Source organism: Notolepis coatsorum, assembly GCF_963971535.1.
Source record: "Notolepis coatsorum genome assembly, chromosome: 1".
In the NCBI taxonomy this organism is placed as follows: Eukaryota; Metazoa; Chordata; class Actinopteri; order Aulopiformes; family Paralepididae; genus Notolepis; species Notolepis coatsorum.
In genome coordinates, this window is record NC_140165.1 from 318,533,445 (window position 1) to 318,560,609 (window position 27,165).

Below are 27,165 nucleotides of genomic sequence, written 5' to 3' on the forward strand. Positions count from 1 at the left end.
ACATCAATCAGGTTGGAGGGGGTTGAAGGCAATGGAGGTTTTGAGGCGAGCTTTGAAACAGTAACTCCAGTTGAGTGTCGCTGTCGCCCATGCAGATAAAGATATGAGGTGCAGCACGTGTTGAGGAAGTACTCAGTGTTATTGTTAAATATGAAACAGGGCTAAGGGTCAAAGGATCCAACCTTCTCAAACCTGTTCACATCAAGGCTCCTCAAGGACCTCTCACACACACAGGTTAGACCACGGATCTGTTTGATATTTTCTTCCAGGGTCCCCATCTGATTTCTGCTTTTAGATTTAGGTCGTTTTATTACAGAATGTCTATGAAACGGAAACCCATGACCAGAACAGTCATACATCATGTGATTGTGTTGCTTATGGGATTATAGTGAACTTAAACTATTCATTAATTCGCTGGGTACCCCCTCAAAGACCCCTGGAACCCCCTCAAGGACCCCTGGAACCCCCTCAAAGACCCCTGGAACCCCCTCAAGGACCCCTGGAACCCCCTCAAGGACCCCTGGAACCCCCTCAAGGACCCCTGGAACCCCCTCAAGGACCCCTAGAACCCCCTCAAGGACCCCTGGAACCCCCTCAAGGACCCCTGGAACCCCCTCAAGGACCCCTGGAACCCCCTCAAGGACCCCTGGAACCCCCTCAAGGACCCCTAGCACCCCCTCAAGGACCCCTGGAATCCCCCCCCCAATGACCCCTGGAACCCCCTCAAGGACCCCTAGAACCCCCTCAAGGACCCCTACAACTCCCCCAAGGACCCCTGGAACCCCCCCCCCCTCAAGGACCCCTAGCACCCCCTCAAGGACCCCTGGAATCCCCCCCCCCCAAAGACACCTAGAACCCCCCTCCCTCAAGGACCCCTAGAACCCCCCCAAGGACCCCACTTTGAGAACCATTGGTTTAGGCAGTTGATTCCAAACTACATATATTTAACTAGAAAAGTAGCATCTTCTTCCTCCAGGTCCCACCTGAGGCCTCTGACCTAGCCCTTTAACCCTTTCACCGCCACACTACAGACGCTTCACAATGTGTGGTAGTGAAACGGGTGTGGTAGTGAAAGGTTAACCTTCTGTAGTGTGTGGTAGTGAAAGGGTTAAGAGCGCACATACCTGAAGGAAATCACACCTGGTTAGCTCACAGGCACAGAATGATCGTTCTAGAAGGGTTCTCCCGTGCGTTCCTCACGGCACAGCAAATCTAGGACACGGCGATCTATCTCTCCTCCTCCTCCTCTCCTCTCCACCGTTTATAAGGCCCGTCTTTCTAACCATTGCATGTCAGTTTCTACTGCCGCGAGCGTCGAAGGTACGTACCCATCTCTGTTTATAACCACGCTCCATTCAAGGATCAACGCTTCTCCTATACTCACACTTTACATTCTATCCAAGCTGGAGCTTATACTTCTAACTTAAAGAAGCACACCCTCCGGCGTTTCACGTGAACTACACGCAGTTTGATGACTAGTTTAACTACTGTTTGCAGTAGTTTGGGTAGTAAAAAAGATGAGATGAGATTCAAATGTATTGTCATCGTGCAGCATGAGTACAGTGCAACAAAAAAGAGGTTTGGCCTCCGACCAGAGTGACAATGTATAGCAGTAAAGTGCAACAGCAATATTTGCATTAGTATATTGTATAGTACATTTACATTTAGTAATTTAGCTGACGCTTTTATCCAAATGACTTACAAGTTTTGTACAACAAGTCAGCAGGAGGGGTACAACTCTATCAGCTGAGTAACAATGTTCATCAAAGTGTTGAGTGCTACACACACACACACACACACACACACACACACACACACACATGTACATACACACACACCTTCGTATGTCTGGGGGGGTGTCTGGGGGTGTGTCTGGGAGTGTCGCATATTTGAATTTCATGGTGTGCTTGTGTTCTTGATTTATTGTGATGTTTCTTCATGACTTGTTTAAAGAAGACTTGTACAGCCCATGGGGGCATTAACTTGTGATTTCAGGCTTTACAAATACATTTGATTTGAATTGATTTGTTTCAGGGTCTGATGACATTTTTTGCTTGTAGATGGTTTATTACAGAAAGTGTATGAAACGGAAACCCATGACCAGAACAGTCATACATTATGTGATTGTGTTGCTTATTGGATTAAAGTTCAATTAAACCATTCTTCATTTTGCTGGGGACCCCTTGGAACCCCCTCAATGACCCCTGGGGGGGTCCCGGACCCCACCTTTCAGAACCATTGGTTTAGGTAGTTGATTTCAAACTACTTTAGTTTAGTTTAGTTTATTTGACAATTATTCAAATACATTACATGTTACAACAAGTCATGCATCCTATAATTATCAAGGATGGCACAAAAAAGTCACAGACTTATATTTCCATTGTGGTCCTTGGTCTCAGCAGCACATAGTATTTACATAAACACGTATTACACATATTAGCATCAATATATTGCTAAAAATAAAATTTAAAAGCACAAATATAACATTATTAATAAAATATGTACAAAATGTACAGACACACTAAAACTACACTACATTAAAACTGGAACCTTCCTGAGTTACTCTGGGACCTTTTCTAGGAGCCATTTCCTAACACTAGTTGCGCAGATATTTGGGGGCCCTGTTATTGGTTATTTTGTGTACCATGTTGAGCCTAAGCTGGGCTACTCTGGCCTCAACTGGTATTATTTACCTAGATGTAACATTTTCCTGAACACCTGCTCCCTGTCGCTTTCTTAAAACAGGTTCTGCCTGCCTAGGTCGTGTTGCCTTAGTCACCAAATCATACACACCCACACGCTACTCAGCGTCAGTTCAGTTCTTGCTCTGTGTAAACATGAAATTCCAACCTCGGGTTGTGATCATTCCCTTGAAAGTAGTTCTAGTTTGACAAACTACATAGTTAAAGGGATTTTCACTTTTACTTACTTACTTACTTACTTACGCCTGCTACCCCTTCTGGGGCATAGGCCGTCAACAAGTGATCTCCAAGCATCTCTGTCTTGAGCTGTTCTCTCCAGTTGGTTCCAGGTCATCTTCATGGTCTTGGTGTCTGCCTCCAGGTCTCTGCGCCAGGTGTTTCTCGGGGCGGCCCCTGTCTTGCGTTGCTGGTAGGGTTAGCTCGCCTAGTGCAGCTTTCGATACAGAGTAGCAGGAGTTGGTTGGGCTTGACGTGCCGAGACAGCTTGTACACAACCCTCAGCCTGTCTGGCCTCACGTGGTATGAGGCTGCAATCCATCACCTGGAAGACAATAGGCGTGGGAAGAGGACTAACAAGCCAACTCCAAAAGCCCTCCAGGGGGTTGGGCGAGGGGCTAACATCCCCACCCCGTAAAACACTTTATTGTTACAGAAACGATTTTCACTTTTAGTAGATGTAAAGGCAATCCTACGAACCAAAGTTGCCTTGAGGCTCAAGGTAATGCGTTGTTAGTCCGACACGCTCCGAATTGTAAACTGTCAATCAAGTGCAAATTAAGTGCGAATTAAGTGCGGTCAAAAACGATATGGTACCGCTCTACCTGGGCCTAGCTGAACTCCAAACGACCTGCCATGTTATAGGAGTGGTTAGGGGGAACGTGGGAAAAAGGGGGAGTAGACCAGGTAAGTCTCCATCTTGGAATTCATTATGACATATATTAATAAACACAAAGCACAAATACCATAATAAACTATATGTCTAATGGGGCAATAAAGATACAATTTATCATCATAGGATTTGGCTCCTACAGTAGAACTTGTCACAACATCAGCAGATTGCCGCTATGTAAAGTAACGTACTGGACAGCTAGCGACCACTGTCCTTGTCGTCTGCTGTCAACACCATCATTCCTCCCAGGCAGGGGTGTAAAAAGTACCCAGAAATTATATTTAAGTGAAAGTATGGGTACCGTCTCCAAATCGTACTCAAGTAAAAGTCAGAGTATCTGGTTAAAAACACACTTGAGTAAAAGTTTTTTTTTAAAGTTTCTACTTTTAAATGTACTAAAAAGTAAAAGTAAACACTTTTCATGGAGATAGGGCCATGGGTGCTCGTCTTGTCCATCCACGCTGACTGTTTCGTCCTCTTCATCACTCGTACTATCGTTTGTGGCCGTCTTCTGTAGCTGGTCACTCTGACTGTCTATTCTTCTGATAGCAGGTGTTTAATCAAAGATCCCCGCTTTCTAGTCTTGCACAAGGACCAATCAGCATGGGTATGGGCGGGTTCATTTTCCATTGATGGAGATTTGATTGGCTGTTTTTAAATAAAGTGTGGCCGCAGGATTAATAACGTTAACGTTAGTTCGGCGAGAGAAACAAATATACTAATCAAAATTGTAAAAGTATATTTTTTTTGTCTGAAATGTGATTGAGTAAAAGTACAAGTATACAAACCTAATAATACTAGAGTAAAGTACAAATCCCCCAAAACAGTACTTAAGTATTGTAACGAAGTATAAGTACTTTAGACCCCCATGCTCCCAGGTGACCAAAACTAAATATACCACTTCTGAATTATAAACTATTCTGTGTAATATATCTTTTCTGAGTCAAAGGTATTTGTTTTTCTGTGCTAATTATTGCCATTTTCAAGTATAGGAACTATTTCTCACTTGAGGTGTAGTTCGATCACCTGTCAGCTTCTCACGTGAGGAGACTTTCTTCCAGCAAGGTGGCACATAACCCTGTCATAACATAACCCCGTCATAACATAACCCTGTCATAACATAACCCCGTCATAACATAACCGTTTATGCTTCAGAAAGTACGATATTTAGACTAGGTCCACAAAATTAACAGAAGTGAATGAGGTTCTACTAAATCTAAATATCCCTTTTAACTATGTAGTTTGTCAAAGTATGGGGGTGTGTTTGATTTGGTGACTTTACGGAGGGGACAGGGAGCAAGTTGTAGATGACTTTAGATAGAGATAATACTGCTAGTATTAGCCATTTAGTTGGACTACTTTTCATTGTGATATTGCTAGTCGTTTGGTCGACTACAGTTTTAGAATAGCTCCCCAAACACTGCAGCCCTTCTTCCCCCAGCCTCCTCCTCAGTTGGCTGTACAGTCGAAGCAGAGGATGCTGCATGGAAACATTTAACCCCTGGTTTCTATAGCAGCCTATCTATGCTACAGAATGTATTCAAGAATATAACTTTGGCATGATTGCCAATACCAGTAAGTCTACTTCACATAATTCTATAGCATATTAAAAAGACTAATGTTGTAGCACCATTGCAGTCGGGACAGTCGCATAGTAGGCTTAGTGTGTGGCTACTTTATTAACAGATTGCAGAATGGGTACAGTACAGTACAGCTGCTCAATACATATAATTGTTAAGGGGATGCAGACCAGAGAAAGACTTCCGTCTTGTTTACATCAGGGTCCCCCATTTTCAATTCATCATAACATATATGACATACACGACATACGGAGAGACAGTACTGCTACATCTATACATTTATGACATACCAGATTTGCAAATACAGTACTGTTTGTGATACAAAAAGAGTCCAGAAAAGAGAGTATATACATTTGACGTAGAAACTGTACATTGGAGGAGGTTGGGTAGGTGGGGTGGGGTTGGGTGGGTGGGTGGGTGGGGGCGGGGGGCTGTACATTGGAGGTGGTTGGGTGGGTGGGGTGGGGGGGGGGACACTGTACAACTGTACAAGCAAAACTGTACATTGGAATATTGACAAAACCATACTTCGTAATTTACTGTACATTGGAGGGGGTTGGGCTGGGACATTTACAGGGGCCGGCCAGTTTCGAATTGCAGTCTCCCGTAGGTGTTCTTTGAGAGTGTTTTTGAAAGTGGGTAGTGATTCACATTCCTTTACAGCTTTGGGTAAGTCGTTCCACATTGATGTGGCATAATTGTGAAATGTGTTTAGTCCCTTGTTTGAGCCGAATCTGGGTTTAACATGATTTGTGGAGCTCCCTCTGGTGTTGTGATCGTGGTATTCACTGACCTTTGGGAAGTATTTTGACATGTACATGGGTACCTTGGTCGTGTAGTGTATCTTGTAGACCAGGCCCATTGCAAGTTGCTGTACTCTGTCATCTATTCTAAGCCATCCTAGGTTGTCAAAGTGAGCAGGGGTGAGGTGGGTTCTAGGAGTAAGGTCAAGCAGTAGTCTGACCAGTTTATTTTGAGATGTTTGTAATTTTGTTTTTAGCGCCTTTGAGGTTCAAGTTCAAGTTCAAGTTCCTTTTATTGCCACACGGCCAGGCCGGTGGAATTCAAGCACGGTGCAGGTGGTAGCTGCGACAATACACCACATAAAACATAAAAGACACATGGAACAGTACAGTACAGAAAACACCACCTAGAACATATACATGATGGAAACAGTACAGTACGAAAAACTATAGATGTCAGTTCAATGTAACATAAACCAGAGAAACATAACAGCAGGGGGTACATTTAGGAGGAGTTGGAGTAGTAAAAAAGATGAGATGAGATTCAAATGTATTGTCATCGTGCAGCATGAGTACAGTGCAACAAAAAAGAGGTTTGGCCTCCGACCAGAGTGACAATGTATAGCAGTAAAGTGCAACAGCAATATTTGCATTAGTATATTGTATAGTACATTTACATTTAGTAATTTAGCTGACGCTTTTATCCAAATGACTTACAAGTTTTGTACAACAAGTCAGCAGGAGGGGTACAACTCTATCAGCTGAGTAACAATGTTCATCAAAGTGTTGAGTGCTACACACACACACACACACACACACACACACACACACACACATGTACATACACACACACCTTCGTATGTCTGGGGGGGTGTCTGGGGGTGTGTCTGGGAGTGTCGCATATTTGAATTTCATGGTGTGCTTGTGTTCTTGATTTATTGTGATGTTTCTTCATGACTTGTTTAAAGAAGACTTGTACAGCCCATGGGGGCATTAACTTGTGATTTCAGGCTTTACAAATACATTTGATTTGAATTGATTTGTTTCAGGGTCTGATGACATTTTTTGCTTGTAGATGGTTTATTACAGAAAGTGTATGAAACGGAAACCCATGACCAGAACAGTCATACATTATGTGATTGTGTTGCTTATTGGATTAAAGTTCAATTAAACCATTCTTCATTTTGCTGGGGACCCCTTGGAACCCCCTCAATGACCCCTGGGGGGGTCCCGGACCCCACCTTTCAGAACCATTGGTTTAGGTAGTTGATTTCAAACTACTTTAGTTTAGTTTAGTTTATTTGACAATTATTCAAATACATTACATGTTACAACAAGTCATGCATCCTATAATTATCAAGGATGGCACAAAAAAGTCACAGACTTATATTTCCATTGTGGTCCTTGGTCTCAGCAGCACATAGTATTTACATAAACACGTATTACACATATTAGCATCAATATATTGCTAAAAATAAAATTTAAAAGCACAAATATAACATTATTAATAAAATATGTACAAAATGTACAGACACACTAAAACTACACTACATTAAAACTGGAACCTTCCTGAGTTACTCTGGGACCTTTTCTAGGAGCCATTTCCTGGGGTGGGGGGGGGACACTGTACAACTGTACAAGCAAAACTGTACATTGGAATATTGACAAAACCATACTTCGTCATTTACTGTACATTGGAGGGGGTTGGGCTGGGACATTTACAGGGGCCGGCCAGTTTCGAATTGCAGTCTCCCGTAGGTGTTCTTTGAGAGTGTTTTTGAAAGTGGGTAGTGATTCACATTCCTTTACAGCTTTGGGTAAGTCGTTCCACATTGATGTGGCATAATTGTGAAATGTGTTTAGTCCCTTGTTTGAGCCGAATCTGGGTTTAACATGATTTGTGGAGCTCCCTCTGGTGTTGTGATCGTGGTATTCACTGACCTTTGGGAAGTATTTTGACATGTACATGGGTACCTTGGTCGTGTAGTGTATCTTGTAGACCAGGCCCATTGCAAGTTGCTGTACTCTGTCATCTATTCTAAGCCATCCTAGGTTGTCAAAGTGAGCAGGGGTGAGGTGGGTTCTAGGAGTAAGGTCAAGCAGTAGTCTGACCAGTTTATTTTGAGATGTTTGTAATTTTGTTTTTAGCGCCTTTGAGGTTCAAGTTCAAGTTCAAGTTCCTTTTATTGCCACACGGCCAGGCCGGTGGAATTCAAGCACGGTGCAGGTGGTAGCTGCGACAATACACCACATAAAACATAAAAGACACATGGAACAGTACAGTACAGAAAACACCACCTAGAACATATACATGACGGAAACAGTACAGTACGAAAAACTATAGATGTCAGTTCAATGTAACATAAACCAGAGAAACATAACAGCAGGGGGTACATTTAGGAGGAGTTGGAGTTGAGCAGTTGTATGGCCTTGGGGAAGAAACTATTATTGAACCCCACAGTATGACTACCTATAGTGACCTGAACCTCCTACCAGAGGGGAGGTGTTGGAAGAGGTGATGAGCTGGGTGCAGGGGGTCACTAATGATTTTGTTTGCGCGTGTGATGGTGTGATGTTTGTGTATGGAGTCCAGGGTGGGGAGTTTGCAGTTGATAATTTTGGATGCCCTTTTTATGATCCTATCTAGTCTGTGTAGTGTGTGTTTGGGTGTGTTGCCGTACCATACAGTGATGGATAATGATATCATGTTTTGTATTATGGCTGTGTAGAATTGTACCATTAAGTTCTTCCTGACCTTGTATTTCTTGAGTTGTCTGAGATGAAATAGTCTTTGATTGGCTGTTTTGAGTAGATGAGTGGTGTGATGGTCCCAGTTTAGTTTATTGCTGATGTATGTTCCTAGGTATTTGAATGTGTCTGTGGCTGAAATGGGTTGATTGTTGATGAGCATGGGTGTTTTAGTGGTTGTGGTTTTCCTAAAGTCAATGATAAGTTCAACAGTCTTGCTTTAATTTAATATGAGGTTGTGTTCTCTGCACCACGTTAGTGTCCGCTCCACCTCCAACCGGTAGTCATCCTGGTGCTTTGGTACCATGAGGTGAAAGCATAGTCATATATACATGTCCGGGTGTGAAAGCATGCTTCTCCTGAGTCCTCGTTCCCCGCTGTGTGTCCAGGTGTGAAAGCATGCTTCTCCTGAGTCCTCGTTCCCCGCTGGGTGTCCGGGTGTGAAAGCATGCTTCTTCGGAGTCCTCGTTCCCCGCTGGGTGTCCAGGTGTGAAAGCATGCTTCTCCTGAGTCCTCGTTCCCCGCTGGGTGTCCGGGTGTGAAAGCATGCTTCTCGGGAAACGGTCTTGTTTGTTCGTCCACCACACCATTGTTCGTTTTAAGCTCCACCACCAGTCTCAGCATCCTTCATGCCACCTTCCATATCACTAAGATATGCAAATGTAGTATATAGCTATTGCTATACTACATACTTTTACTAGTATATAATATATATATATATATATATAGTATAATGTATATATTATATATATAGTATGCATAATGCATGGAGCCGTTGATTGATTGATTGATTGAAAATTGTATTAACAGATTGCAGAATGGGTACAATACAGTACGGCTCAATACACACAATTATTAAGGGGATGCAGACCAGAGAAAGACTATCGTCTTGTTTACATCAGGGTCCCCCATTTTCAATTCATCATAACATTTATGACATACAGATAGACAGTACTGCTACATCTATACATTTATGACATACCAGATTTACAAATATACAGTACTGTTTGTGATACAAAAAGAGTCTAAAAAGAGAGTATATACATTTGAGGGGGAAGAAACTGTACATTGGAGGAGGTTGGGTAGATGGGGTGGGGGGGGGGGGGCGGTTGTACATTGGAGGGGGTTGGGTTTAGCCGTTGAACCTTCTTATACAGGTCTGCCACCTCCAGCACATTCATGAGAGAACTGTGGCCCTCAATAAAAGAAGACTAGATTGGACCAACCACTTACTTCAAGGCTCTAATTAGCCCCTTAAGTGACTGTGGTTTGCAAGCCTGGGGCTTTTGTGACCGCAGTCACGTAAGGGGCTAGGCTCTAATCAACATTCATTCACCCCCCCCCCCCCCTCCCCCTCACGAGCTCCATGTAACGCAGAAGTGCAGTGGCCCCCCTCCGCGTAAAGATTTTCCCTAGCGCACCTTCAGTTCCGCGTTCGCGTTCCGCGATCTGATTGGCCACTGACGTTTCTCTCAGCGCCAATCGCGTTACGCCTACTTCTGCCTCTAACAGCCTGCTAGCTAGCTAACGCCTATAGTTTATCACTGGTTAAGCTTGGCGACTCTTTCGAAGTTGGTTAAGGTTAGAGTTTGGAATCAGGGCTGGTGGTCTATATCGCTTAACCAGTGATAGAGCTAGGTGTAACGCGATTGGCGCTGAGAGAAACGTCAGTGGCCAATCAGATCGCGGCGGAACCCGAACGCGGAACTGAAAGTGGGTTGGTAAAAATCTACACGCCCCCCCCCTCCTCCTCACGAGCTCCATGTAACGCGGAAGTGCAGCTGCAGTGGCGTCTCTACAGAATAATAATAATAATGGTTCGTCGCTCCGGAAGAGGAGGATGCAAAACGACGAGCAGCATTAGCGAGGAGAGTTTATGTTTTGGGATAAACAACAGGCTAGTAGCCTGAGCCTCCTCCCAATTCGTATTATATATCATCATCACCAATTAGCTATAATAATATACTACATGTGCATTATATCTTAGTGATATGGAAGGTGGCATGAAGGAGGAGGATGCTGAGACTGTTGGAGCTTAACACGAACAATGGTGTGTTGGACAAACAGACGAGGACTCAGAAGAAGATTAGAAGAAGCCTTTCCAAGCACCTCGTTACTAGGATAAGCAGTTTAGCCACATGTTCCAGCATCTGGTATGTTATAAATGTATAGATGTGTGTCATAAATGTCACGATGAATTGAAAATGGGGGACCCTGGTGTAAACGAGACGAAAGTCTTTCTCTGGTCTGCATCCCCTTAATAACAATCGTGTGTATTGATCCGCACTGTATTGTACCCATTCTGCAATCTGTTAATAAAATGTTCAATCAATCAACCAATCAATGTGTTGACAACAATAGTTAGTATTGTCTTGGTTGGCACACCAGCTAATCTGTTTAAGCTAACCAAGCTAGTGACACAATACTAGTAGCTACAGTCCTTTGTTTTGTACAAACGGTCGTATAATAAGTCTTGTTGTCAAATACAAACAGTGCTGTTTTACTACTAGCTAGGGGGCATGATGCTAAACTCAAGTTATCCTGCCTGCAGCAGTCTGTTTGTTAGCCCAAAGCTCTGACTCCAGTCAGCAGATCAATACATCGATTTTGTATCTTAAATAGGCTGATAAATAATTGATAATTAATCATGCTGACCACCATACTGTGATAAAGTAGTCTAGACCCGCCCTCTCCCGTTGCATTCCTTATCGTCGATTAACGTTTTAGGGCATTGTTTAGGATAACTTTACTGTGCGTCCTGTAGTTTCTGTGCATACAACTCAATAATCGATATTCCTTGTCGATTAACGTTTTTTAGGATAACTTTACTGTGTAGCCCGTTTCTGTGCATACAACAACTCAAGTCATACTTGTTTAGTTTAGGAATAAGGGGCTGAGGTAACTATACTAAGAATTATTCTTCTGCCTGCTCCTTTTGCCCCATGGTATGGTATTTATGATTTTGTATATGAAAAACTCTTTCCATCATGTGGCAAATAAAACTCTGCAATCTGAATCAATATAGCTTGTCACCATGATACGCATATCATGGGATAACAAGCCCCTGTCCTCCTCATTCCTCCCTGTGTCCCTCTGTTCTCGTTGCTGCTGCTGATGTGTGGGGAAACGTCTGGCCAGTGGCCACGCTATTTGGACTTGGGACTGCCATGTTGGTCTACTACCAAAAAAAACCTTGATCTGCTGACATTCATTCAACTATCCTGATTAAAATAAATGTGCTGTGTCCTCCTGGACTTTCTCTGCCCCACGACACGATAACCTTTGCGCTACTTCTTTGCGAAACTACTTCTTGGGAGGTTTGCAAGCATGCATGGCAGCTCCTTGTTACCAAGCGAGGGTGTAGCCTGTCCTACTGACTGTCTATCTGGACAGTTCCATCTCCCAGTGGCGACGTCACAAGACCAGATGAGACGTCCCCCTCACCAGATCCTCGGGCCGGCCAGCCAACTACTGTAGTGCTATTATAGTTCAGTTAAAGGCCTATTTGTTCAGTTCGTTACAAAGGATTTCAAGAGGGAGAGAGTGTCTTCGGACTGGTAAAGTTATTCTCTTCTGTGCTCTCGCTATGCTGTGCTATTTAATTCAGGGCATAATGTGTGTGTAGCCGGTTAAAATGCTTCTCTTTCAGTGTTTGTTGTTCCAGATGCTTGAAGACTGCTGATCTTGACTAGTTGTTGACTAGAGGAGGGAGGGGGGCTGGGTCCTCTCTTTCTGCTCCTGGCTGGCCTTCTTCTAATAATGTTCTGTTTGTGTGTTTGGTCGTTAGCTGAGGGATGGCGTTGCTGTTTGTTGCCGGGCTCCTGAGCCTGGCCGGCTGGATCTCTCTCTACACCGCCCTGTGTTACCTTAATGGGTACCGGGGCTACGAATGGAACTGCCGTTTGGTCACACTGCTGCACGGCGTCCTGGTGATCTGCTTTACGGCGTACATCGGCTATGTGGACGGACCCTGGCCCTTTGCCTTTCCAGGTAAGATCCTCCTCGTGTAACGTCACTTTGTTTGATTTGTACTTTGCAGATATTTTCAGCCTGCAAAAAAGTAATTTTAATTTGATGAATTTAGTCCAACAACAACATAAAGGAACGGCTATGAGAAAGATGTAGGCTGTATATGATGCATGCAGTGTTGTCGTACTCGAGTCCAGGACTGATTTTCAGGACTCGAGCATTAGACTGCATTCGGACTCCGACTTGTTAATTGATAAATACAGTTATTTATTCTTAGTTTTTTTTTGTAATGGGCCCTAATCATTTGGTATAAGATATCGCTGGCTAGTGCATTTGTTTGGCTATTGTGTCACAAAGTAAATAATCTCCCTTTCTGTATGTCAGCTCTTTGACTGCCAGAGTGGAGTGGACTAAAACCTTGATGACATTGACTCAGACTAGAGTAGTGGGGACTCGACTTGGGCCCTTCTTTGGTGACTCTGAGTTGAACACTGGGGGGACTCGCTACTCGACTCGAGATTTTAGTGACTCGACGACTACACCACTGGATACATGTAGTATAAATGCCAAATAATGTATAGACCTTTGGTCGGCAATATTGAAATCTGAAAGCCACGACTACGAGACAAGACAAACAGTTTCTACCCACAGGCTATCGGGCTCAAGAATGCTAGCACCCACCCCCCCCCCCCCCACCACACAAACACACTATTTTTTTAAACTGTGACCCACCCCCACCCCCACCTCTTAGTGCCAGCCAGGCAGACACTCTGACCTGACTGCTGCTGTGACCTCACTGTCACCCTTCCCCCGATCTATGAATCACAAAAGCCACTTTTTAACTGCTGCTGTGACCCGTCGCCACCTCCATATTTATACGGTAAACACTGTGAATCGGAATGTGCAATGGTACTCACTGTGCCATGTATATATAAGATAAGATATTCCTTTATTGATCCCCTTGGGGAAATTCAGGCAGCATGGGGGGGGGGGGGGTTAAATAAGTCAATTATAATTTACTATCTAACTAACTGAAAAATACAGTATTCACAGTATCACATAAGGTGCAGTATGCATAAGGTAGTGTTATTTTTATTCTATTTTATTCTACTCTTATCTTAGGCGATTTGTTTTGTTATTCTTATTCGTGACCTGTTCTGTTTAAATGTTGAGCGATTTGCAGTGTCAAATTTCCCTCGGGATAATAAAAGTATTTCTATTCTATCATTTACTATCTAACTAACTGAAATATACAGTATTCACATAAGGTGCAGTATGCATAAGGTAGTGTTATTGTCCTTTTTAGGTTCCTATTAGTTCTAGTTGGATGTCTGGCAGCAGTCCCTGCCCACTGTTGTGGAGCAGCACATACATGTTCCCTCTGTTGCGCACAAAACAGATGATACACCTTGTCTCATCCTTCCAGTGAAGTCGGGAGATCAAGCAACCCCCCACCACACCTACAGGGCTTGTATTTGGTTGTCGGTATCCTATTATTATGCAAAGTCTAGGTGATAAGTGGCGCGACGAGTCATTTTATCACCTAGACTTTGCATAATAATAGGATGCGTGCACTTCGGCCTCAGTGACGAAGCCCAAACGCCGTTTGACCGCGTTTGCCCAGCACTGCACCCCTGACTCCCACCACGGAGCTAGCCTTCCTCACCAGCTTGTTGAGTTTGTTGGTGTCCCTTGAGTTGGTGTAGCCCCCCCAGCATGCCACAGCATAGAAGAGGACGCTGGCCACTACAGAATGGTAAAATGACTGCAGCAGTCTATTGCAAACATTGAAGGACCTGAGTCTCCTCAGGAAGAACAGCCTGCTCTCTCCCTTCCTGTAGAGGGCCTCTGTGTTGTCCGACCAGTCCAGTTTATTGTTCAGGTGTACCCCAAGGAACTTATATGACTCCACCATCTCCACATCCACCCCTCGAATGGTGATGGGAATCGGGGGGGCCTCTTCTTGCCCCTCCGGAAGTCCACCACCAGCTCCTTGGTTTTACTGGTGTTGAGTTGGAGGTGGTTGCTGTCGCTCCACCCTACAAAGCTCTCCACCAGGGCTCTGTACTCCTCCTCATCATCGTCGGTGATGTAGCTTACGATGGAGGAGTCATCAGAGAACTTCTGCAGGTTGCACCCGCTTGAGTTGTGGCAGAAGTTTATATACGTTTATATATAAAGGTATATATATATCTTATACCTTTAAAAAATAAAATCTATTTTACCTTATTTTTTAGCACTCGCTTGTATTTAAATTGTAAAAATGTTTTGTTAAGTATTGTGTGATTTTTGTGTGAAGGGCGGACTAGCAAAGTACGATTTTCATTGTACGGCAAACTGTCTGTTTAACTGTGCACATGACAATAGAGTTAAACAATCTTGAATCTAGACACAACTTATTACTGTAAAAGGCCTGGGTATGGAAGCAAATGAGTGACAGATGTATTTGAATTTGATCAGACACAGAATTTATAGCATTGAAAATAATAACTTTGAAAACATGTATCTGAATTTTTTCAGACACCGAATTTATAGCATTGAAAATAATTACTTTGAAAACATGTATCTGAATTTTTTTGCTCCGAATTTACTGTGAAATAAAAATTCAGTGTTTAAAATTCAATGTAAAAAATGCAATGCATAATTGCGGTGTATAAAAGTCAATGTAAACAATTCGATGCATAATTGCGGTGTATAGAATTCGATGTAAAAAACCATCATCCGGGCTACCCAGACAGGGTATGTATATATTCAGATACATGTTTTCAAAGTAATTATTTTCAATGCTATAAATTCGGTCTCTGATCAAAATTCAAATACTTCTGTCACTCATTTGCTTCCATACCTGCTGGGTCAGTAAGGATCTATACTATTGAGTCTGAAAACACTGCTGATCATAGTGTTTAGTGCACAGAGATGTGCTGTTTAAGCACGTTGTTACTGAGCCCGTCAGCAGGTTGATGACTTGAGAACACGGCCGTCTTGTCAAAAAAGCTGTTGGAACATGTCCCACAAGTGGAATAGAAATCAATTATTGTAATCTTTCAAAGCGATGCAATGTCAGAAAGTGCCTTTATAATTCCATAAGTCGTTTTTTCTACACAGTATCTTGTCTAGCACAATCTCTGGAGCGAAACAGAAAGAAGCATTTTGTATTCTGTACTTCTGTATGACAACTAATAAAGAAACTTGAACTTAACTTAACCCCTTCACTGCCACACTACAGAAGGTTAACCCTTTACTATCACACTACCGACGGTAACCGTCGGTAGTGTGATAGTAAAGGGTTAACCTTCTGTAGTGTGGCAGTGAAGGGGTTAAAGGAACACGCAGACTTTATGGCATATGCGCTTTACTGTCTTCTCTAGAGTCCCGACCACATCATCCCCATTATAAAAAATTCTATTGGACCCTTAGGTCAGTGTGTCAAACCTCATGTGAGGAACTTAGGTGTAATTTTTGATGACTCTCTGTCTTTTAACAGCCATGTCAACCAGCTCACACGGTCATGTTTTTATCAGCTCAGAAACATTGCCAAATTAAGATTTGTTGTTTCTAGAGCTGAAATGGAAATGATCATCCATGCTTTTATTTCATCACGCCTGGACTATTGCAATTACATTTTTACTTGTCTGGATAAATCTGTGCTAAACCGCTTGCAAATCATTCAAAATGCAACGGCAAGGCTTTTAACTGGGACAAGTAGGCGTGCCCACATCACCCCTATTTTATCCACTCTACATTGGCTCCCCATTAATTATCGTGTCCATTTTTAAATTCTTGTTTTAACTTTTAAAGCCCTCCAAGGTAGATCCCCTGTGTACATTTTTAATTTACTGCGCCCCTACTCCCCCAGTCGTGCACTTAGGTCCTCCCACCAAAATCTCCTGGTTGTCCCACAGACCCGGTTAATAACCAAAGGTGACCGGTCCTTCCAATTTATGGCCCCTACCCTTTGGAACACCCTCCCCCTTTCTATGCGTTCACTTGACTCCCTATCCACTTTTAAGGAACAGTTGAAAACGTTTTTATTCAGACAGGCTTTTAAATAATTCCTGGTTGTATACGTTGTTTATTTATTTATAATTGTTGTTTTGTTTTTAGTTGCACTCATATTTAGTTATTTAATTGTAACTATGCCTATGCTTACGATGTGTCAGAATTGTTTTATGTGTAGTGCGTTCATCTCTATGTTGCTATGTTTTACTTCTGTGAAGCACTTTGTGATTTTATCTGAGAAAGGTGCTATACAAATAAAGTTTACTTACTTACAAGAAGATGGATACCAATTTCCTCTCCGTTTAGCCTCTTCTCCTCTCTGTGGAGCTGATCTGTGTCCGCTTTCATTAAGTTGTGCTGTGCTAGGCTAGCTGAGCTGTGTCCGCTACCATTAAGTTGTGCTGTGCTAGCTGAGCTGTCCGCGCTACCATTAAGTTGTGCTGTGCTAGGCTAGCTGAGTTGTCCCCGCTACCATTAAGTTGTGCTGTGCTAGGCTAGCTGAGCTGTCCCCGCTACCATTAAGTTGTGCTGTGCTAGGCTAGCTGAGCTGTCCCCGCTACCATTAAGTTGTGCTAGGCTAGGCTAGCTGAGCTGTCCGCGCTACCATTAAGTTGTGCTAGGCTAGGCTAGCTGAGCTGTCCCCGCTACCATTAAGTTGTGCTGTGCTAGCTGAGCTGTCCCCGCTACCATTAAGTTGTGCTGTGCTAGCTGAGCTGTCCCCGCTACCATTAAGTTGTGCTGTGCTAGCTGAGCTGTCCCCGCTACCATTAAGTTGTGCTAAGCTAGGCTAGCTTGCAGCTGGACAGCTTCCATTAAGTTGTGCTAAACTAGGCTAGTTTGCAGCTGGATAGCTTCCATTAAATTGTGCTAAACTAGGCTAGCTTGCAGCTGGACAGCTTCCATTAAGTTGTGCTAAGCTAGGCTAGCTTGCAGCTGAATAGCTTTCTTCTGAGGAAATTGATATCTATCTTCTTCTGTGTTGGGCAAGTTACTCAGGAAGTGTAATTACTAGTGCTGTCAATAGATTAATTTTTTTTTACTAATTAATCTCACAATTTTCTGTAATTAATCTAGATTAAAAATATCATTTTTCTATTTAAGACCGAAGCTTGTAACAGATATTTACTTGAGTAAAATCATGGAATTAATGTAAAATCAACACAAAGAAAGTATATTTCGATTCAAAGACTATTTTAATAGCTTTCTTTGAATACAGTTTCTCTCCTGTGAAATACAAATGTTCAACAAAACCATCAACATTGACTCAGCTAGACCTCTTTCTTATATCCGCGGCGCTAAGATTGAAGATGTTTCACTCCATAGATTAATCTAGATTAATTTATTTTAATGCTTTAAATAATTTAAATTAAGTTAAAGCATTCATTTGGACAGCCCTAGTCATTACTGATTACTCCTTTAAAAAGTAATCAAAATGACTTTACTGATTATTTTGTATAAAAGTAATTGGTTGCGTTACTAGTCGAGTCATCTCGTTACTTTCGCTTACACTCCCCCTCAGAAAAATGTAACGTACAACCTGTTTAGCTTCTGTCGGTAGCTGTCCAGATGTCTTACTTACTAAATGTACTTCACTCTTTAATTACAGTAATGTTACTAAGTAACAGGTTGCTGCCCAACACTGATCTTCTCGTCTGACTCTGGAGACGCTTTTCCCATAATGTTTCTTTTTTATTATGTGGTTTTTTTCTCTAGCAACATCCAGTAACACTATATTGACACCATTTTATTATTATTATAAAAAAAAAATCCCCCAAGTAGCTTCCACATACAAGGACTTTGATTGGGTGGTATTTGGTGTGACATTGACGTGCATCTCTGTCCCCCCCTCCCCCCCCCCCTCCAGGCACTAAGAACACCCCTCTGCAGATCACCACCTTGCTGATGAGCGTGGGCTACTTCATCTTCGACATGGCCTGGTGCATCTACTTCCGCACGGAAGGCCCCGTCATGCTGGCCCACCACACCATGACCATCCTGGGCCTCCTGGCCACGCTGTTCCTCGGCGAGTCCGGCATCGAGGGCTGCGCCGTGCTGTTCGGCACCGAGATCACCAACCCCCTGCTGCAGACGCGCTGGTTCCTCCGGAAGACGGGCCGCTACGAGACGGCGCTCGGGGACGCTGTGGACGTGGCCTTTGTGCTCCTCTTCGTGGTGATGCGCGTCTTCGTGGGCGGCGTCATGTTGTACTGCGAGCTGATCTCGCCCAAGCCCCGCCTGTCCGTCAAGTGCAGCGGCATCGCCATCTACGTCCTCTCCTGGGTGTTCGTGGTGAACATCGCTCGCTTCGCCGTGAGGAAGGCCAGGAGCAGGCGGCACCGACACCGAAAAGAGGGGGAGCAGCCGCTACTGGTCAACGGTAAAGAAGGGAAGACGGACTGATCCTCCACGTTGTTGTTGTTGTCGTGGTTTCTGACGGTAACGGACTTGTTGAGTCCGAAACGCTGAGACTCTATTCAGTACGGAAGGAGTCGACTTGTTGCTTCGTGAAACTGTGCGGAACAAGGGAGCGACCGGAGGCGAATCAGTTCTATGATTGGAAGAAGATTCTTTAGCAACTGTCGGTGACTTTGGAAGAACTTAACATTTAAAAGATGGTGTGTGCAAGGAAATGTGTTGAAACGAATGAGTTTTAATGTGCAATAAGGAAAAAAAACAAAGAGGGAGAGAAAACAAAAAAAAAATGTAGACATGTCTTTGAAAACCAAAGAACGTACTGCCATCAACGGATGTCTTCTCTTAAGCTAACCGCCACTGTAATCCAATCACATGTTCCGTTCTTTGATACGGGAGGAACCCCACTGTTGGGGAACAGTTTTGACAACACCCCCCCCAAGTACTTTTTTTTAAGGAAGCGATGTGACGTACTGTCTCATTTATGGCAACCTGGAGCCAAGGTCGTCGGAGACGCTCTACCTACGTAAGGGTGTACCTCTCGTCCTAACAGAGACACTACGTACGTGAAGATGTACCTCTCGTCCTAACAGAGACTACGTACGTGAAGATGTACCTCTCGTCCTGACAGAGACACTACGTACGTGACGATGTACCTCTCGTCCTAACAGAGACACTACGTACGTGAAGATGTACCTCTCGTCCTAACAGAGACACTACGTACGTGAAGATGTACCTCTCGTCCTAACAGAGACACTACGTACGTGAAGATGTACCTCTCGTCCTAACAGAGACACTACGTACGTGAAGATGTACCTCTCGTCCTAACAGAGACACTACGTACGTGAAGATGTACCTCTCGTCCTGACAGGAAATTAAGGTGAATTCCAGGAGGTCAATGAAGAAAAAGAAAAATACCCATAAAACTTAAATTAATAGCCTGGGCTTTTATTCATTCAATCACTGTACTCACTCCAACTTTATTTGGAACAGGCGTCTTAATTCCTTTATTTGGAACAGGCGTCTTAATTCCTTTATTTGGAACAGGCGTCTTAATCCCTTTATTTGGAACAGTCGTCTTAATTCCTTTATTTGGAACAGGCGTCTTAATTCCTTTATTTGGAACAGGTGTCTTATTTCCTCTATTTGCGGGCAGGCGTCTTATTTGCGTCAGACGTCTTAATTCCTTCATTTCGAACAGGCGTCTTTATTTCCTTTTATTTGCGGCAGGCGTCTTAATTCCTTCATTTGGAACAGGCGTCTTTATTTCCTTTTTATTTGTGGCAGGCGTCTTAATTCCTTCATTTGGAACAGGCGTCTTTATTTCCTTTTTATTTGCGGCAGGCGTCTTAATTCCTTCATTTGGAACAGGCGTCTTTATTTCCTTTTTATTTGCGGCAGGCGTCTTAATTCCTTCATTTGGAACGGGCGTCTTTATTTCCTTTGTATTTGCGGCACGCGTCTTAATTCCTTTTGCACAGGAAAAAAAATGAAATTGTTTATTCAAACCAGTATGAATATTATTACTCGTATCATGACATGTACCATCATGTGTACACACTAACGTGAAAGTGAATATACAGAACTGGATATGCATCTACTACTAATCCTATGGATTATTTAATGACTAACGCTTGCCTGCACCAGATCTCCAGTGGTGCTCGGGAGAGGATGGCGGAGGAGGATCAGCAGCTCTTGCTCGTTCCCTTAATGCAGGGATTCTATCCGCTTGTTTACCCAGATTGATGGTAACCCGATGAACATGTGGTTATAAATAAAAGATGTTGGTGACGGAAGCTGAAGCCACAGAACGTGTGTACAGTAAAACATAACAAGAAAACATCAACCAGATAAGCGGTTAATGTAGACCGGGCTTCTAATGGAGACATGGCTTTATTTAGACCGGGCTTCTAATGGAGACATGCCTTTATTTAGACCGGGCTTCTAATGGAGAGACATGCCTTTTATTTGTCAAAAACGTGTAAAAACACCCCCCCGCCTTCATTTGGGAGAGGCGTCTATTTGGGACTCTTGCTTTTTTACGGTAAACAAATAACACGTTTCTAATCATCTCTCCGTCCATTTCTGACGACACGTCCCACAGTCAGTCCTTGATGTCTCTGTCCTCCTGGAGCATTATGTTTCCTGAATAATCGACTTAACGTCTGTCTTTTGGGGTCGTCGAGGGACGGAGGAAGGACCGAGACGTGGCTCTTGAGTGCAATGGACCGCGACACGACGAGTGACATCAATATCTTTCAATGCACTGAAGATGTAGGGAAACTTGGGAGAGGTGTTTCTAACGTATCGGAGGTTTATTTATATATAATGGTTTTTTTATAGGATTTCTCTTCCGTTTAATATCTGTATGAGACTTCCCCGTTTCTCTCTCTAATGGTAAAGCTTTGGATTAAAGGGCCGCTTGGCTGTTATTTCACCCTTGATTCTGTGATTCTGTGTGGAGGATGTGATAATCGGACGTAAGGTGTTCTGTGTCTCGAGAGCCCTTATTGATATCCCCAGTCATTCCATATTGTTTTATAGTTGTTGTTTTTCATTTAATATCTCTGTCCCCCCCCCCCATTGTACTAGAATGGTAACGCTTTCGATTAAGGGCCACTTTGACAGTTTTCAACCTTGTTCCCGGTTCGATTCCCGGGCAGCGTGTGTCGAAGTGTCCTTGAGCAAGCAAGACATTTAACCCCCCCTAACTGCTCCCGATGAGCAGGTCGGCACCTTGCATGGTCGCCTCCGCCGTCGGTGTGAGTGAATAGGTGAATGTGAGAAAACTAAATTGTAAAGCGCTTTGGATAAAAAGCTGTTATATAAATGCACCATTTTGATGCGAGGAGGATGTGATAATCGGACATAAATCTTACTGCGGTCTGTGTCAAGAGCCCAACCCCCCCCTCCCAGACCTCAGTGAACTGCAGACTCTTATTTCCTAATCTGTTTCTCAACTTCCCTCGAGTTGGACCTACTATACCTACTATTGTGAGCAGATTGTATCTCGATTTCACTCGAGGTCTGCTCTCCGCGGAGAGACCTCACCCGGTCGTGTCTCTGGGAACGCGGGACACGTTGGTTGGTAGGTGTCATGTCCTCGCAGCGGAGCGATAAGGATCTACGAAGTGGCCCTTTTTTCTAACGCTTTCCTTTTTGGTTTGCTTTTCAGCCATGAAAAATGTTATGTTGCCGTGAACTTTACTCCAGTCATTTATAACCATGGGAGATATTTAATTTGAGTGCGTGACTTAATTATTGGCATGTTATTTGCCAAATTATATATTGAGTTTCAGTATGATATCTGTGTATGGTCTGGTCAGAATAATGAAAACGCCAACATTAGTGCCTCTAACGTCAGTGCAGTCATGGTCCCGCTAGTTTGCTAAGGTCAAAGCTAATCATTTTGTAACCTGGTGATTTTGAGTCGACTATATCCTGCGTGTCCTGTGTGAGTGTGATCGCTCAGAATCATCCGGTTAACGGTGATTTAGAATTTGAACCCCAGCCTTCTTGGGGATGATTATTTTGGAATGATCACGCAACAGGAAAAAAAACGTGTGACCTGATGTGCTAATAACTCCACCATGACGCGCCCCGGCGCCGTTTCTTTTTCATTACGACCACACCTTCTCTACGGCTCTCATCGCATTGTGTACCTGTCCCCGTTTTAGAATTTATTTGAATGCCCGCCACGCCCCGTCCATTCGGCGCGCCGATGTGTAAGTGTGTTTAAGTGTATCTCCATTGTGTCCGTGAAAGGGAGGATCTAAGTGTGTGCCTTGGTGAATTGAATGTCGTTATTTTTTTTTGTTATTTGTAATTGGGTGGTTGTGATGTTGTGTAAAGTCCTTAACACTGGTGTAGGAATAAACAACCCTTTTGAATGTTTTATGGATTTATAACAAGTTTTGTTATTGTACCTTTATGAAGTAAAATACACTAAATTATTATGTGATCTGATGATTTTTATTATTTTTTTTGTATGTGTTTGAATGCATTTTATATAAGAAATCCCTCTCTGATTCATCAGGTAGGCCTCTCCGTGGTTTTAGTGCTGTACTGAGCTACATGTAAGGCTGCGGTTACCTAACCTGTCCTCATGGTGGCGACCTTTCAACACTGATTAGCCGGGGACAAGGCAGTCTGGCAAAACTCAAAGATGATACACAAGCATTGTTTTCTAACTTCAAGGTTTGAAAAAAGGGGTCCCTTTTGAATAGATGTTCTGAAATAGCTTATTGCCAAGTAAGTTTCCACATACAAGGAATTTGTCTTGGTCGTTTGGTGCATCAACATTAACAGACATATATAATATATAAACTAATTATAATATAGGACAGGGCTGTACAATTGTGCTGGATTCTAGTAGAATATATACACTAAATTATAATAAAAATACAGTGGAATACAATATGTAGCAGGGCTGTGCAAAAGAATATGAACTGTCATGTTCAGATGCTCACAGTTGTGAGTATATGTGCAAATATACACGATTCCCTGCCTGCCCCATACACAGTTATTCCTGAAAGGCGCTATATAAATTTAAGAAATTATTATCATTGACACAAACAGCTTGAGTTGTCACCTTTAGCAGAAGCAGGAAGCCTTCAGTACTAAGACTGTAAACACAAATGTAATATTTTCACAAGCTGTAAATATTGTGATTATTAATTATTGAATATTGTTCTGTTTTCCACTAGAGACGGACATATTCCTCCACTTTATAAATGAGTTCACACCCGAACGGCCACATAGATGATGACAGGCCCCACAGAGAACACTGATGACGTCCCACAGAGAAACCAGACGTCCAAAACCAGACTTTGAATGAATTAATGAAAACTTTATTTAACAGATTGCAGAATGGGTACAATACAGTACGGCTCAATACACACAATTGTTAAGGGGATGCAGACCAGAGAAATACTTTCGTCTTGTTTACATCAGGGTCCCCCATTTTCAATTCATAGTGACATTTATGACATACACAACATACTTCCGTCCTCAGCATCGTTTGACGAGAAGAGTTTGAGAAGCCCTGTGGGTATATATTGGTCATTAGTTACAACATCTTTAGCTCTTAACAGTAAGAATGTCTGGTTAAATAACCTCTAAATAGGCCTAGCAAACCGGCATGCTATTATAGGTTACCTACCAAACGCACATTTACATCTTTCACCAGATGCGTTTCATTTTTCACCTCGTGAATGTTATCAAGGTTTTTTTCTCCACCCAGAGAAACCCAGAGAGTTGTCCGCAGCACAACACGGCAATGATCTGAAGAGAATGTACAAAGGCAAATAGAAAATAGGCTAGATAAGAGAAAATACATAAGCTAATATAACTAAACAAAGAGATGAGAAGTAGGGAAATATGGATACAAAAGTGGAGGAAAACCTCCTATCTGCACTTTGTGAGGCACTAATACCTGGTCGGTGTTGTTAACACATAATATACTGATATAGTCCAGAAACAGTGTATTGTATTGTTAACACATAATATACTGATATAGTCCAGAAACAGTGTATTGTATTGTTAACACATAATATAGTCCAGAAACTGTGTATTGTGTTGTTAACACATAATATAGTCCAAAAACAGTGTATTGTATTGTTAACACATAATATAGTATTATAGTCCAGAAACTGTGTATTGTATTGTTAACACATAATATAGAAATATAGTCCAAAAACAGTGTATTGTGTTGTGTATCCTTTTTTAGTTTTCTCAAAAAAGTAAATTTTTCAGATAGGAGGTTTTGCTCTTCAGCCACCGATCGATAAGTTAAATTCCTATTTGCATATCTACAGGAGTCTGCATATATCTATAGATATAAACAGTTGTGTACAAAGTGAATGGCTTTGAATCACACAGAGAAATAACTGTGTGATACTACAGAGATATACATGTACAACATACACACCTATACACATTGTTACATGTTTGCAGAAATATGTAGAGGATGTGTGCAAATGCTGTGACTATCTAGGACCACGTTGAAATATGTGCCATAAGAATGTGAAACACTGAGGGAAATCTAATAATTTATGGCACTATTCAAGTATACGATATAGTTGAAAATGAACACTTTACTAGAAAGTTAGTTTTTAAATCACAATTTCCATCCACATTCCTTTAAAAGTACACTTGCGTCCATGCATGCATACGCACGCACACACACACACACACACACACACACACACACACACACACACACACACACACACACACACACACACACACACAATCACATAAAGAATAGAACCTTATGTGAATACAAAAAAAAAGTATAATTTAAACAAACGACAAAGATACCTAATGTGCACAGATTCGGTCATGAACATTAGCGTTAGCACGAGAGGCCAGAGGTCAGAGGAGGACAGACTTTGCTAGGTGTGTGAGTTCCCGTATAGGTGGAATTGAGAATGAGGATAATTTTTAGTTTTAATGTCCTGTTTAGGAGGACGTAAGGGAAGTACTTTTTTAGTCAAATGTCCTCCATTCATGTAGATTTTCTTGAGCGCGGGAGGAATATGAAAATGTTGAGTTGTACTTCTTTTTTTGTAGCAGACTCTATTTGCCAAGCTTGGGAGAGAAAGTAGACTACTTTGTTTAAAACCGAGCTGTATAACAAACAATCTGTAATTATGTAATCCAAGTCAATGTAATGCAATAAGGGAACACTGCTATGGTATTTTGGTGTCTTGTAAACCCATGAGAGTTGGGCACTTAGTGTGCACAAAAATAAAATAATCAATCAACCAATCAATCAATCAATCCCACTTGCTATTTTAGGATAAGTGCTGCACTGGTGCTGCACAAAGGCAATAGACATTTTGCACGTAGGTCCTGCCATTAACCAAATACCAACTTAATATGAAATTAATTGCCACCATTGGCTCCTCCAGAATGAGAGGGGAGAGGATAACTGTGTTACATTGACACCCTTACTGGACTATAATATATTTGAATATACAATACAAAAAAAACTCTTCATACTTCACTGTTCATGCTTTTTGCACATTACTGCTCAATTGCACAGCCCTGCTAAATATTCCATCTCACTGTATTGTTATTTTTATTCGAATTGGTGTATGTACTTAACCCCATCGTGCACAGTTGTACAGCCCTGGCCTATTTTATTCTATAATCATATTCTATTCTATTGTGCTTATATTTGAATTAAGCTTATATTTTATTTTATTCTACATTTTTTATTTGATTCTATACCGTAATTGTCTGTCTGTTAATGTCGCACCAAAACGACCAAATCAAATTCCTTGCGTGTGTAAACTACTTGCCAATAAAGACCTAATAAAACAAAACACAGATGTACTTTAAAAATCTGTAGCTGAATTAAAATGCAAATAGGTCTAAAGAAAGAAGAATGTACAGTTTCCTCCCCCTCGTATGTATATATTTTCTGTTAGGATCTCTGTTTAACAGTACTGTATATTTGCATATCTTGTATGTCACAAATTTAACAGTACTGTATACCTACCTGTATGTCATGTATATGTCAGAAATGTCATGATATATATCTGTAATGTTGCGTATGTCATTAATGTCATGATGAATTGAAAATGGGGGACCCTGATGTAAACAAGACGAAAGTCTTTCTCTGGTCTGCATCCCCTTAACAATTGTGTGTATTGAGCCGTACTGTATTGTACCCATTCTGCAATCTGTTAAATAAAGTTTTCATTCATTCATTCATTCATTCATTCATTCATTCATTCAATGATGATGATGATGATGATAATAATAATAATAATAATAATAATAATAATAATAATAATAATAATAATAATAATAATAATAATAATAATAATAATAATAATAATAATAATAATAGTAAAGTAATAGTAGCCTAATAGTAATACTTGTTTACTACTTGTTTTTTTTCTTTTTTCCCCTGTTTTTTTGTATCTGTCTCTATTATTGTCTTGTCATTATTGTAATAAGTTAGGCTACTGTCCTGTGATATATTTGTATGTATTATTTATTATTATTGTATTGTGTTGTGTCTTGTTTCATGTGAAAAAATAAATAAAAATAAAAAGATTTGGTAAAAATAAATAAATAGTAATAGTAATAATAATAATAATAATAATAAT

General features: G+C 41.9%; 1 protein-coding gene across 2 annotated transcripts; it reads left to right on the plus strand.

The window, feature by feature from the left end:
* The first annotated feature begins 1,308 nt into the window (after positions 1–1,308).
* Positions 1,309–22,996, plus strand: tlcd5a (TLC domain containing 5a). Of its 2 annotated transcripts, none has more exons than XM_084320437.1 (3): positions 1,309–1,320; positions 12,450–12,652; positions 18,495–22,996. In XM_084320437.1, exons 2-3 carry the CDS (start codon positions 12,457–12,459, stop codon positions 19,028–19,030), a joined length of 732 nt encoding a protein of 243 aa, XP_084176563.1. In that variant the 5' UTR covers positions 1,309–1,320; positions 12,450–12,456; the 3' UTR covers positions 19,031–22,996. The 2 variants fall into 2 exon arrangements, with proteins under 2 accessions (XP_084176563.1, XP_084176562.1); XM_084320436.1 differs by lacking the exon at positions 1,309–1,320 and adding an exon at positions 10,579–10,815.
* Positions 22,997–27,165: the final 4,169 nt, after the last annotated feature.

Excerpts from the sequence above, each read along its gene's own strand:
- tlcd5a (XM_084320437.1), top strand. The coding sequence starts at position 12,457 with ATGGCGTTGCTGTTTGTTGCCGGGCTCCTGAGCCTGGCCGGCTGGATC. Across the intron at positions 12,653-18,494 it reads CTGGCCCTTTGCCTTTCCAG|GCACTAAGAACACCCCTCTG; the intron begins GTAAGATCCTCC and ends CCCCCCCTCCAG.